This window comes from Aulonocara sp. 'chitande type north' Nkhata Bay, linkage group LG4 (genome assembly GCF_057382095.1).
Source record: "Aulonocara sp. 'chitande type north' Nkhata Bay isolate Kocher_YH1m ecotype deep benthic linkage group LG4, A_spYH_male_GT1.1, whole genome shotgun sequence".
NCBI lineage: Eukaryota > Metazoa > Chordata > Actinopteri > Cichliformes > Cichlidae > Aulonocara > Aulonocara sp. 'chitande type north' Nkhata Bay.
Genome location: NC_141347.1, coordinates 3479077 through 3492020, shown reverse-complemented (window position 1 = coordinate 3492020; position 12944 = coordinate 3479077). Strand labels below are relative to the sequence as shown.

The 12944-nt window shown below is 38.8% G+C and overlaps 2 protein-coding genes across 2 annotated transcripts in view; both read left to right on the top strand.

Moving 5' to 3' along the window:
• LOC147331756 (prolactin-2-like) overlaps positions 1 to 4075 on the top strand; it is a 35961-nt gene extending 31886 nt beyond the window's left edge. Inside the window, exons 2-6 of the mRNA XM_086287970.1 lie at positions 1089 to 1280; positions 1962 to 2074; positions 2774 to 2869; positions 3117 to 3299; positions 3409 to 4075. Coding sequence (XP_086144096.1) covers positions 1241 to 1280; positions 1962 to 2074; positions 2774 to 2869; positions 3117 to 3299; positions 3409 to 3582 — 606 coding nt within the window. The 5' untranslated portion in view covers positions 1089 to 1240 and the 3' untranslated portion in view covers positions 3583 to 4075. The remainder of the gene's footprint in view (positions 1 to 1088; positions 1281 to 1961; positions 2075 to 2773; positions 2870 to 3116; positions 3300 to 3408) is intronic.
• Positions 4076 to 4980: 905 nt separating this feature from the next.
• LOC147331755 (dual specificity protein phosphatase 3-like) lies at positions 4981 to 12590 on the top strand. Its single transcript, XM_086287968.1, has 3 exons — positions 4981 to 5259; positions 9600 to 9832; positions 10112 to 12590. Exons 1-3 carry the CDS (start codon positions 5084 to 5086, stop codon positions 10318 to 10320), a joined length of 618 nt encoding a protein of 205 aa, XP_086144094.1. The 5' UTR covers positions 4981 to 5083; the 3' UTR covers positions 10321 to 12590.
• The last annotated feature ends 354 nt before the right edge of the window (positions 12591 to 12944 follow it).

Below are 12944 nucleotides of genomic sequence, written 5' to 3'. Positions count from 1 at the left end.
TTTGTTTGTTGTTGGCACAGTTTGTATTGTATTACAACATTATATATGTGCATTTGTAGGAATTCTTCATGAGCCAAAAGAACATACTCCTTAATCTTAATTTTGTTCCTTCCTAAATTATCAAAAGTCCTTTAAGGAACAAGTGAGTGTAACCATTTACTCTTTTAAGTCCATTTTTTGACTGAAATGTGAGCCAATGAAGAAAAATTAAAATGGGAGAAACATGAACCGTCTTTCTAGGCCTCGTTCTGCTTCTTGTTGTCGTCTTTTCAGCTGAAGGTTTTTCAAGAAGGTTTTACAACAACCTGATTAATAGCTGAGAATAGAAAACACAACTTGAACACACAGTTTTCCAAATTGTAGGAGATGAAAGATAGCAGTCTGACATGTTTTTAATGTGAGTGTTAAATGACACCTGAATAAAAATCTTCACAGTGTCACCGTTTTGGCCAAGGTAATGACATCAATACTAAACATCTTATTTGACACCATCTTTCTAAGATTTATATACAAAGTACAATAACCTTGGTTTTTCTGAATTTAGAATTAGAAAACTAATTAGAGGTCCAGGTCTTTATGTCGGTAGTTTATTTGTGTCATTTGGCTTCATAGACAAGTACAACTGGCTATGCTGATGAACGCTGATCTGAGGCCAAGAAGAACAAGCAGAAGCCATAAGAAGGTCATGACTAACCTGCAGTAGTGTTTCTGTGCTATGACGAACTCTGACTGCAAATCTTCAAATTAGTTGGATTTTAGAAAAAACAGAACCTGTAAAAACCATTTCAGACTTAAAAGAACAATAAATATCAAGAGTAGAAAAGTTGAAGCTGGAAACTTGAAATACTAAAAAGAACACCTGAGAAGCTGTTGGTCAGTCACGTGAACCTGCAGGTGCCACCGTGCTATTACAGAACATTAATGTTTTTATTTATTCAGTCAATTAAGAGTAAGGAGGGACGTTTTCCACCTTCATGCAACACACACAAACACACACAAACACACACAGAGTTGTCAAACTGCAATTACGTCCTGTTGCATCCATTCAAAGCCCCTCTGCCATGTTTCTCATTATAAACTGGTTCCAGCACGTTCTTGGTAATTAGCACAGAGTCACCCTGCTGCTGCATAACCAAACGACCGGAGCCAAGAAATTATAAAATGGAGGCACAAAGGAGCAAAAGGCAAAAGTGACAAGAAGACGAGGAACCAGAAGCTGACGGACGGCAAAAGAAGAGAGATGGCTCAGAGAAGAATCAGGGGAGGCAAACTCGTGATGGGTGAGAAGAGCTCAGCCAATACAAAGCTTCATAGTGCTCTACAGATCATTTACTTGCTCAAAAAATGTAAAGAAATGAAAAACATTAAACCTGAGATTCTACCCATAAGAGGATTTTAGCTTAATTACAGTTAGAACCAATATTACCAGTTTGCTCACCAGCTCACAATCAAAGTTTTGGTCTTTAGCAACCACATTTCGGAAATCTCTCGCACAAATATTCATTTAAATGTGAAAGATTTGGAAGACAAAAGTTACCATACATCAGAGATGTAGTATATATATGATATGAAAAATTATTCCTTCAATCATTCATCTTAGAAAAATAATTTACAAAGATGTGAAATAACATGCATTTATTTTTTGTTTATTTATGATTCACTGCACCAGATTTAATAATATTATGAGTATAAAGCCACGGCATTGCTCAAATTCTATTATTGTTGGTTTGGCAGCCCTTAAGAGGACAGTGCTAATAATAATGATAAATGAAAACTTTTATTTTAAACTTTTACAGCTATTTGTATGAGACCTTTTATAGAACAGGTTATAAATGTAGCTGAAAGACTGCTTGAGGAGTGTACTTATTAAATAAAAGGGAAAAAGCCAAAAGGACACCAAACTGTGGCCCTGCAGCTGCTTTCTCTAACTCTGCCTCCGCTCATCTTTTCATGCTTCACAGTGTTGTGTGTGGTGGCAATGTGCAGAGCCGTCCCCATCAACGACCTCATCTATCGAGCCTCTCAACAGTCTGACCAACTGCACGCGCTCAGCACGATGCTCACCCAGGAGCTGGTCTGTACCTGTGTGTGTGTGTGTGTGTCTGTCTGTGTTTGCACTGTAAATAAAATGTCACAGTCTCCCTAAACATAAAAAACACAAACTTCCTGTTTAAACGCTGATGCTTCCTTATTAGCTCGACATGCAGTGCAGTGGGTCTGCTTGAAGCTGCCTCATTAGCAGTTTTCTAAGTTACAACATTTGGTTAAACTCTTGAAAAAGCAGCAGCCTTTGTGTTGAATTAAAGCCTGCCAAGCAGTTGTTGGTTATAAGGTAAGTTAAGATAACCTTTATTAGTCCCACACTTGGGAAATTTGTTTTGTTACAGCAGAAAATATGTATGGTCATAAGTGTAAGATGTCTCTGGCAAAAGGTCGGCAGCCTTAACCAGGTTTCCTTCATGGGTCGACCTTCAGGATCAATAAAGTTTTATTGAATTGCGCTGAAAAGTGGATAGTGCAAAGTTATATAGAAAAATTAGAAAAACACTGGAATAAGATAAGAATAAGATACTGTACACAACTGTACACAATAGAATAGAATAGAATAAAATAAAAATACTATATACAATAGAATAAAATAAAATACAAATGCTATTTTCAATTGAGTATAATACAACAATGCCAGAAAAGAGTATTGCTATCAGTGATCAATAAAAGTCAGCATGCTAAAGCCTGAACAATCTGTCTGATTTTTTCCCATTTACTTAAACAGCAGGGCTCTGAAGTATTCCCTATAGACAGGGTTCACGCGTGCCACACCTCCTCTCTACAGACCCCCACTGACAAGGAACAAGCACTTCAAGTATCAGTAAGTCATTTTACTTCAACCTTGCCTACTCTCCGTCACACTGTTGCTATGTCATATCTCTGATATCTTCAATATCTCTGCATCTCTGCTCACACAAGGCACAATTTATTCAAGAGCCCCTTCAAACAGTAGTTTAAAGCCAACGAGAACAAAGGTGTCTTCATCTCACTGAGACATTATGTGCACACATGTTTTCCTCTGTTTTCCCAAAATCTCCTTCACCTTATTGTTTGGATTTCTCCTCTAGGAGTCAGATCTGTTGTCCCTGGCTCGCTCCCTCCTGCAGGCTTGGTCGGACCCTCTTGTAGTCCTGTCCTCCTCTACTAACGTCCTCCCGTACTCAGCCCAAAGCACCTTATCCAAAACTATCCAGAAGATGCAGGAGCACTCCAAAGACCTTAAGGATGGCCTGGATATACTATCTAGCAAGGTGTGTGGGCTGCAAACAATAATTTCTGAATATGCATTTATTTGAACCAAGAATATTTAAAAATAAAGTCAAATGAAAATAATTTTTCCCGGACTCTGTTTGTGTCCAGATGGGTCCAGCTGCTCAGACCATCACTTCACTTCCATTCATAGAGACCAATGAGATCGGCCAGGACAAGATTACCAAACTGCTGTCCTGCTTTCGCCGGGACTCGCACAAGATCGACAGCTTCTTGAAAGTCCTGCGCTGCCGGGCAGCAAACATGCAACCCCAGATGTGCTGAAGAGTGGCTGTCCAGCCTGAATCTGTGAAAAGATCGTTCTTACAGCTTCTATTGCTTATCAAATAGAGAATTGCTCATGATAGAAATTTGCTGTCTTAGATATTATCTGGTTTGCTAATTAGTAAGCTTTTTAGGCTTCAGGGATTAAGGATAAGGAGGAATTATAAGGCAGGAAACTATCCATGGTTTGACTCTTTTAGCACAGTGAGTAAAACAGTGATCTTACTTTCCACTGAGCTAATTCTGTGTGTAAAATCTCTGTGACTCCTCCTTGTCTTTTCCTTCTGTTGCAGCAGAATCCCCTGAAAGCTAATCTACTAAAGATGAAATCTAGGGCTTCAATGAAGAGTTATGTTTTCTTCCTAACTAGTGCTTAGTTGATGAGAAACTGCAGCATTTGACTTGAGTCGTGTCTTTTAAAAAGCTTTGTGAATTCAGTGCCTTTTAAGTAAACGATTTCTTTAAAATCTGTATTTCAATAAAAAAAAATCTTGCACGGTGAAATTCTGTTATTTATGTGTTTGTTTGTTTTTTCATGGGAAATGCAATACCTGTGGAAAGAATAGGAATACGCTCAAGTTTCTTGGTGACCATAGACTGTATACAAAAGACAGACCTCACAGACGTTTCACAGTGGTCTTACCTACAGAATTGTTGATTCACATTTTAAAGCGTCAATTTGACAGTATTTATGTAGAGCAGTATTCGAGCCAGAAACAACCATATTTGGAAGACAGGGTGTTGTGCTAAGGTCATCAGCTGAAGCTAGGTGCTATAGGTGTATGGAGTGTCTAAAAACAAAGGTAGCCGCTAAATAACAGGCTAATAAAACCCTAGGATTTTGCTGACAATATTCAAGTACAAACTACAATATTTACACAAAGCCAGACGGGCTGTGCCACAGGCTGAGAAGCTAGCAAATAAGTTTAAATCAACTTGACCTGACTCACAATGATGATAACAGTTGCAATATATATATATATATATATATATACATATGTACTCCCGCATTATAAGGCACATTAAACGAAACAAAACAGTCAGATAAGTCAAACTTTACTTAACTCATTCTTCTTGCTTTTTCTACTTCCGTACCATTAACTGTTTAATGCTGAATTCTCTGGCAGCTGCTCTATTCCCATGTTCTGCTCATGAAAACAGGGTTTGATCTTTAGTTTCATTTTATAAACTGGACTTATTTTTCTACAAAGGTTTGAACTTTGAGAGTATTTAAACAAGAGAGAAAAGTGTGAAAATGTAATAACACTTATTATTATTATGATACTCTAATGCAATTTTCTCCTCTTTTCTCTCCCACCATGGTGGGGACCATTGGCCCAGGGCCGCCCATACGGGCGCTCCGGCCCTGTCGGTGGGTTTAATCTACCCCACACTGAGCAGCGCGCTGTTCAGAGCAGCAGAGCGCTCCATCAGCCTCGTAAGCCGATACCTATCTGCCACGTTCATTCCTTCTCGGCGGATCCACTGCTTTGCTTCGGACATGAAGAACAAACATAACCAACAGGTGAAGACATCGGCTTCCAACCGATTCGACATGTCCAGCTTTGAGGTGTCACTCCAGCAACTCAACGATCTGTTGACGGACGAAAGCGGCTTCTACAGCTGGCCAACAAAACACTTCCACGAGGTCTACCCGAGGATATACGTCGGCAATGCGTGAGTCATTGTTGTCATGTATAAAGCGCTTTTTATAGACAATACAAATCCTTCATTATGACCACGTGTTTGTAAAAAGCCTGTATCATTCTGAAAATGTGCTCATACGTGCAGGATGCACTATGAAACTTACAGAAAAATATGGAGAATATGAATGAAGTTATTATTGTTATTAGATTATACCTATATGACGAGGAAAGGTCAGGCTGCAGAGAGGATTCACTGAGTAATGAAAGATGTAAACACATCATTGCATCTGTTTGCTTTGCACGAGCACGCTTCACTCATGCGCTGTAGAAAGATCTAGACGCTCCAGAGAATGAATACTTTAGCTTGAGCTTACTAAAAGGACTTATTGCTGTTAACCAGCACTGTCACATATATGACATATTTAGATTTGTTAAAAATCGTATGGTATGGCAAAATCCATTTTTTCTCTTGTCTGAGTGTGAAATAAAATAAAAGGATGCAGGAAACCAACCAGCATACCATGGCCTTCACAGTCTGTTTAATTTTTGAAGAGGTGGAGGGGAGAGGGAAAAATGGTAGGAGTGGAGGAGTTTATAAATAGCTCATGTTCTTAACCTGCAGAGCATCCACAGAGGCATGCTCTACTTTTACTGATTTCTGCATGGTCAGCATTGATGGCACACTGAACTGTGTTGAATTAATTTTTTTGAAACGATAAACTATACCTCAGACATCCAGGGTGTCTGAAATCATGTTTTATTTGTAGCCTATAGCATGTTTGAACAACAGACGTCGACCCAAAGTTAGAGACGGACACATTTATTTTCCAGTACTCCAAAAAGTACAGTTTGAAAATACATGAAAAGCTAAGAGGTGTCTGTTATAGTACTGTAGAAAATCAAAATTACAAAATGTGTTTCAGAATTTGTAAATTGATGAGCTGATTCATCACATAAGTCAGTGCTTTCCCCTAAAGCTTATAAAGCCCCTCTATAAGTTAAACGTATCGGCAATTGAAATACAAATAGAGGGCTGCATGTTAAGGAAAGTGAAATACAGGCCAACGTAGAGGGATTGGTTGAAATTTACTTCAGTTAAATGTTATTAATATAGTACCAGTCATCTCATTGGGCTTTATATTATAGAGAGTGAATGATCTGTATTAGTAGCATGTGGCAACAGTGGGGAGGAAGAAAGACAAGGCAGACATAAAAAAGGAAATAGGACAAAACACTAAGTTCATTTGCCATGGGGGAGGAGCTTGCCTAGTTAAGCATGCACTAAGAAGGATGAGTACAAGATGCCAAAGACACCCAGAAAACATGGTTACAACTCTCATCTCCCTGGTGACAGCTGGTTGAAGTACGACCGCACATGTTTACATTGTTTCTGCACAGAGAAGAAGGGTAATGAGACCGTCTCTGTGTAATGAGCATTTTTAAAACAGAAACTAACCCAGTTGGTAGATGGTTGTAAATAGATGGCCACACAATGTCTTTTGCACTTACTCAGATTCTTATAAGTGGAACATTTAGATGTGCATAAGCTACTTATGCACAACCAGAACTTCTCTGTACATAACGTACACAACGTTAGCACTATAAACCCAGGGATGCAACCAGGTGATTATGAAAATGGTTAGCTCAATAGAACAATGACACAATGTTTGTATTTTACTTCTCTTTTTTCCAATAAGAATGTTTGTTTTAACTGTAATACACAATGATATAGCAGAAACCTGTTCTTGAACACAATCTTTGTCCTGCTAGAAAGTCTAAGGAGGACATTCAAATGAGGTTCAAATGGTGATATCTATGGCATCAGCTGAACTTGTTTTTGACTTATTTATCAAACAGGAATGTTCCAAAGTACTTTTAGTTTACCCCGATGATGTTAACAAGTTTGTCTCAAAATGTAGACTTCAGATGTTTAGCTGAAATCTTTCATTGTATATTACATGTGTGGAGTTTAAAAGAAGTAAGTCTGTCGCAGATTTGACCTCCAAGACGTTAAAGAAGCTTTCAGTTGATGTCGGGTAGTTTTTGGAGCTTGATCGTTGGTAGAAACAATCTTTTTTTTCTTTTTCAAAATTGTCTTTTAAGACTGATTATACAAATGACATGAAGCATGTTCATGAAGCTTTAGAGGCTCTGATTCAGTGGAATCAGACGTTTGTTTAACTTTGTTCATAATCTCTGTGATAGCTAGCCTAAGTGTTAGCTTACTGTAGTGAAACATTTGCTGCTAACACGTGACACTACATGGCGTCTTCTTATCTCACGCTCAGAAACACTCTTTCCCCCCAATAAACATAACCAATTCTAAAAGGTAGTCACAATGTTTATTAGATGACAGATAATCATGTTTTTTAATCATATAATATAATTGATAATTAAAAAGTACTGGAATTCTAATGAATTAATGCTAATGTTAAAGTTTGAGGTAAACATCATTTGAATTCCTTCACAGCTCTTTAATGTAAGCTGTATGCAGTGAGGAATATTCTAGATTTGAAAGAAAATAAATTTTACATGGCTGACTCTAAAAGCTTTACAGCAGCACTTTTGTTTTTTAGACCTGTGAGACCTCTCTAGTATATGTGAAGGACAGAGCAGAAGCCCTCTCTGTTAGATCTCAACAAATGTCCTCCTCACAAACATAGGCTTGGATAGATAAGGGAAGCATATCTGCACATAACATGCACCCACGCATCCTTCTTCCTCAGCTGCTGTGTTTATGCTTTCATGTATCTGTCCTGATTCCACTGAGCTGGCGTGCAGTTTGAGCACCAGTCTGCAGTCTGCTCTATTTTTAGCTCTTTACATCTCTGAGGCAGGAGGTGCTAAGTGAGGCAGCCTTCCCAGAAGTTCACAGTGAAAAGAAGCACATCTCTCTGAGGCACAGCAGTGCATTTATATGATGGGAAAAGGAAACATGAGACAGAAACATGAGTGACACTACACTTCCTTCTTTAGCTTGCAGTCTTGTGTTCTCCAGAAGAATCTGTTAAAACTGAAGAAACACCATCAGCAACAGCTCAGGTTCATTAACCTGTAATTGCTAGTGAGCATAGACTGTATATAAAAGATGAATACAGTCACCGTGATATCAACCACTGGTTAGGGATGGGCCTTTGTGAAGGTGCTAAAAGCAAGGGGTGGATCTGACTATTATAACTACTGATATAATCCTTGTTTGACTTCATCAATGGAGTCCATGAATGTAGATGTTTATGTAGACTGTTCTGGAGATTCACAGCCCATAGTTACCTGATTCAGAAAAACATTTATTACCTTGTTGCAGAATGAATAATGAATGAACAACATGAATTGTGTTTTGTGTTGTAAAAGCAAGAAATGCACAGGTGTTGTTAATGTTGGCTTATTTCCATTAAGTCACACTTAGCCAGCAGGCTTCCATAATATATAGTTTAAAACAAATCACAGTTTGTCTGGAGCCATGTTTCCATATTTAGTTTCTCAGTTTTAGCACCGTTACCTTGAAATTATTTCATTTGATAGTCTGGCGTCTGCTGGCCTCTGCTGGACACTCCCAGCACTCCTCCTCACAGCCAGACTGCACTGATTTCAGTGCATGAATTAACTGCATGTGAAAAAATTGTCATTAGATAATTGCCAATGTTTATAATGAACTCAACAATGGTGCCATTCAAAGCAACCTAACTGCCAGTTTTAGCCATGAATGGGTATTTTGTTTACTCTTCGTGCTTGCTGCAGATAAAGCTTGAGAGAATAGGAACCAAATGCGGATAAATGAAAGCCAAGGACGTAGTTCTGTGCAGCAAACATATCTAACAGTGCAAAGACAGGAAGCAAGACAGATACTGGCAGCACATCAGTAAGCAAGGGAGGCGGGTTTGTTCTTTTAGTCATAATTACTCTTTTATTCTACTTTCAAATTCAATTTTAATTCTCTAGTATCGTGTCACAGTAATCTGCAGAAAGGACCTACAGTATCAGAGAGAAAGCTCCAACAATCAGATGATCCCATAAGATCAAGCATTTAGCAGTGGTGGGGAGGAAGAACTCATTTTTAACAGGAAGAGGCCAACAGCAGAACGAGGACAGTCGTCTGCTGTTTCTGGTTGGGAGTTGAGAGGAAAGAGATGACTACAAGAAGATCATATAGACAAACTGAGGTTACACAAAATTTTATGACATGCATTGTTTGCGATTGTGGCGAGTCCAAAGCCACACAGCGTAGAAATTTCACGAAAACCTTTTGCAGTAGTCCAAGCACTGAGTAACAGGGGTCAGACTGTGTTTAGTGTGTTGTCACGTTGATATTAAGCACAACCTGTAAGGTCCCCTTCATATTGCATATTTGCTTCTGTTCTTTTCTTGATGCAGATTTGTGGCGACGAATGTGATGCGCCTGAAGCGCCTGGGCATCACCCACATCCTGAACGCTGCAGAGGGAAACTCCTTCATGCACGTCAACACCAGTGCTGAGTTCTATGCTGGCACAGGCATCATCTACCACGGCATACCGGCCAGCGACACAGACCACTTTGATATCAGCATTTACTTTGAAGAGGCGGCCGACTTTATCGAGAAGGCTCTGGCGTACAAAAACAAAAAAGGTCAGAATAGAGGAGCACACAGATGTATGTGAAGTATTTGAAAAAATACAGTCATATCACGCTAACTGCAAGAAGTTCTCGTCAGTCAAGACGCTGGCTAGAACAAAAAAGAAAGACAATGTTTGCCATTAGGTTGTAAAAGGAGTGGCAAGTTTCATAAGCTTCATACTTTGAGGCCAACACGTATTAGATTAGAATTAGATTTGTCAGGTGATAACTTTGCACAGGTTTGAGGGCTTTTGATCAAACTGTAACACCTGCATCTCTTTTCCTCTGTAGGTAAAGTGTACGTCCATTGCAGGGAGGGCTACAGCCGCTCGCCTACCTTAGTTATCGCCTACCTGATGCTGCAACAGAACATGGACATCCACACTGCTCTGGCCATGATCCGACAGAAAAGAGAGATCGGACCCAACGACGGCTTCCTTCGGCAGCTCTGTCGGCTAAACCAGAGGCTGTCCGCTGAGGGGAAGCTCTGGAACAAATGAGGCAGGCAGGAAAGCATGCTTATGCTTAATCGCACACCCGTCCTTTCACTTGTTCTACAGCCTGAACGAGCCACAAATATGTGAGGGAGTGCCTGCTAAACATGGAATTTAATGTGTAAATTCGGGTACACTGAATTCCCAGCATGTTTACAGGGTCTCACGTCTGTGAATATTACGTTCATCTGAGCTCACCTCGTATTTTTCAGATCCAGTCTGTGTAGCGTAAATATTTTCCTGTTGCTCACTGTTTCAGAGAACATTTTAAGATTAAGAAGTAAATGTTGATATACATTTATATATGTTGAAAGTGGTGAAAATTTAGATAGTATAGTTCTGTGTGATACTGTCACCGCCTTTTCTCATTGAAGCTTCCTTTCTCTTCCGCCCTCGTGGGGTCGAGCCCTTAGTGTTGGCTTCTCTCCTGAAAACACTGCCAAATGTCTCAGTGGCAGCCGCTGCCGAAGGGGACTTCAAGTGGATACTGTGATTTTTCAAATCGAATCAATGATTTTATTGCACTAGTTGGAAAGATATAATAGCTATTTTTCAACTTCTAATACTCTGACACTTATGTACAATATCGATGTTTAGTATATGCTTTAGGTAAGTGCACATATTCTGACCTCACATCTGATAGCCTGCCTCAAAAGTATTTTTCAGTCTAAACATCATTCTACAGTTATTGTGCTTTATAGAGAAATGTTAAAATGTTTTACATTGCCAGATGGTTACCTTTTTATTAAAGAGAAACTAATGTACTTTAATATTATTGGACCTGCTAAAAAGAACTAATTATTTATGAGAGTTGGATGAAAAGATTGACTGTAAAACACAAACCTACAGCTGCCAGTTAGCTTAGCACAAAGGAAAATGCTACGCTGTAGCACAGTAGCTAATATAAATATCAGAAGAATTATAGTTAGACATTTTGGTATATAGTATTTTTGTAGAAATTTAATCAAACAAGGAAAAGCATGTTAAATATTGAGCTTTACAGTTTTGTGTGTACCATTATGCAAAGGTAGGCTCTTTGTTTTGTTTTTTCTTTTTCTTATTTTTCAAGCTATGCTAGCTACCTGCTAAAAGTAGCTTTGTACATATTTAGTATACAAACACGTGGTATCAGAGAACTTCTAATACAGAGCTCAACAGTAACATACTCCCTTTTTTTTAATGGTTTAGGTTCCATTTTTACCACTGATGTTTCAGAAAAACCTTAAATATTAACATTTGGGTCATGAATCCAGCTAACAGGCTACAAGATGAATCATGACCATGAAGAGATTTGATTTTTAATCCCACTACAAATACCAGATACCACATCAAATGATCCTTTTCATTATCCCAGTGCTGTATAATAGTTATGAGTAGTTAAGAATATCCTTTTTGAGCTTCTCCTGTGAGTGTACGTGTGTGTGTAGTGGAGTATAGCTTAAATAATGATATGATACAGTGCTTCATTTGTTGTTGCAATCACTGTTCTCCCAGTTTCTGAGAAAACCCCCCACAAATCTAAAATTTGAGGGTATCCATAAATCACATTTTTCAAAATAAAAGGGATAGAGATAAGCGGTACCGTTCAATTTGTTGTTCCTTTAGCCATTGAACTCCTTTTGCTTGCAGTCATTGAGGACCATCTTGCAAGTGCCCTCTGTTGAGCTTCTAACTGAAATACAGCTAAATGAGATTAACAGGACGTTGAATTGTGCTCCCTTATTGGCCCCAGTGGTATCAATCCAATCATCTAACTCTCATCATGACCATGAAACTATTTTTCAATTCCTTTAATGTTAGCTTTGGGAGATTTGAATTCTTCCACTGAGCAACTCTATAATTGTAAACTGATTGTAATGTTAATAGTGCCAAAACAAGACAATTATTTGCCAGTTGCTTCTCAGTCAACGCCTTTTGCACATTTGTATGTTCATATGAGTGTTTTTTATCTAGTTTTATATACGGCAGCATGTCAAAGTAACACTTTTAGCCCTGTGTACACACAGCTGTGTATATCTGTGTATATCTGCTGAGTCATGGTGTGCATTATTAAGTGTGCATTATTAAGTGTGCATTATTCCTCACAATGTGCATTAGTCTGCCTGTGACTTGTGAATCATCATGTGCATTACTGAGTAGTGGTGATATAACTGGTCATGTCAGTAGACTTTCCGATGATGACACTGCTTTTATGAAGTGCACTTTATCCAATGACGCTGGTGATTGTTGTAGCTCTCTTTTCATATATTCATAAATAAATAAATGAAGTAAACATGGCTGTCTTTCTTTAATGTGTGGCTTCTTTCAAAGGAAAATATCTCAGGTGTGAGATCTCAGCATGCCAAGATCCACAGCTAGAATAGATTACACAATACATAATTCAATTCAATTCAATTTTATTTATATAGCGCCAAATCACAACATAAGTCGCCTCAAGGCGCTTCATAGATACAGAGAAAAAAACCTAACAATCATATGACCCCCTATGAGCAAGCACTTTGGCAACAGTGGGAAGGAAAAACTCCCTTTTAACAGGAAGAAACCTCCGGCAGAACCAGGCTCAGGGAGGGGCTGGGCCATCTGCTGCGACCGGTTGGGGTGAGAGAAGGAAGACAGGATAAAGACATGCT

Bases quoted from the DNA above. Each gene is read 5' to 3' on its own strand.
- LOC147331755 (XM_086287968.1), top strand. From the start codon at position 5,084: ATGAAGAACAAACATAACCAACAGGTGAAGACATCGGCTTCCAACCGA. The intron at 5,260-9,599 runs GTGAGTCATTGT...TTCTTGATGCAG, and splicing joins AGGATATACGTCGGCAATGC to ATTTGTGGCGACGAATGTGA. The intron at 9,833-10,111 runs GTCAGAATAGAG...TTTCCTCTGTAG, and splicing joins GGCGTACAAAAACAAAAAAG to GTAAAGTGTACGTCCATTGC.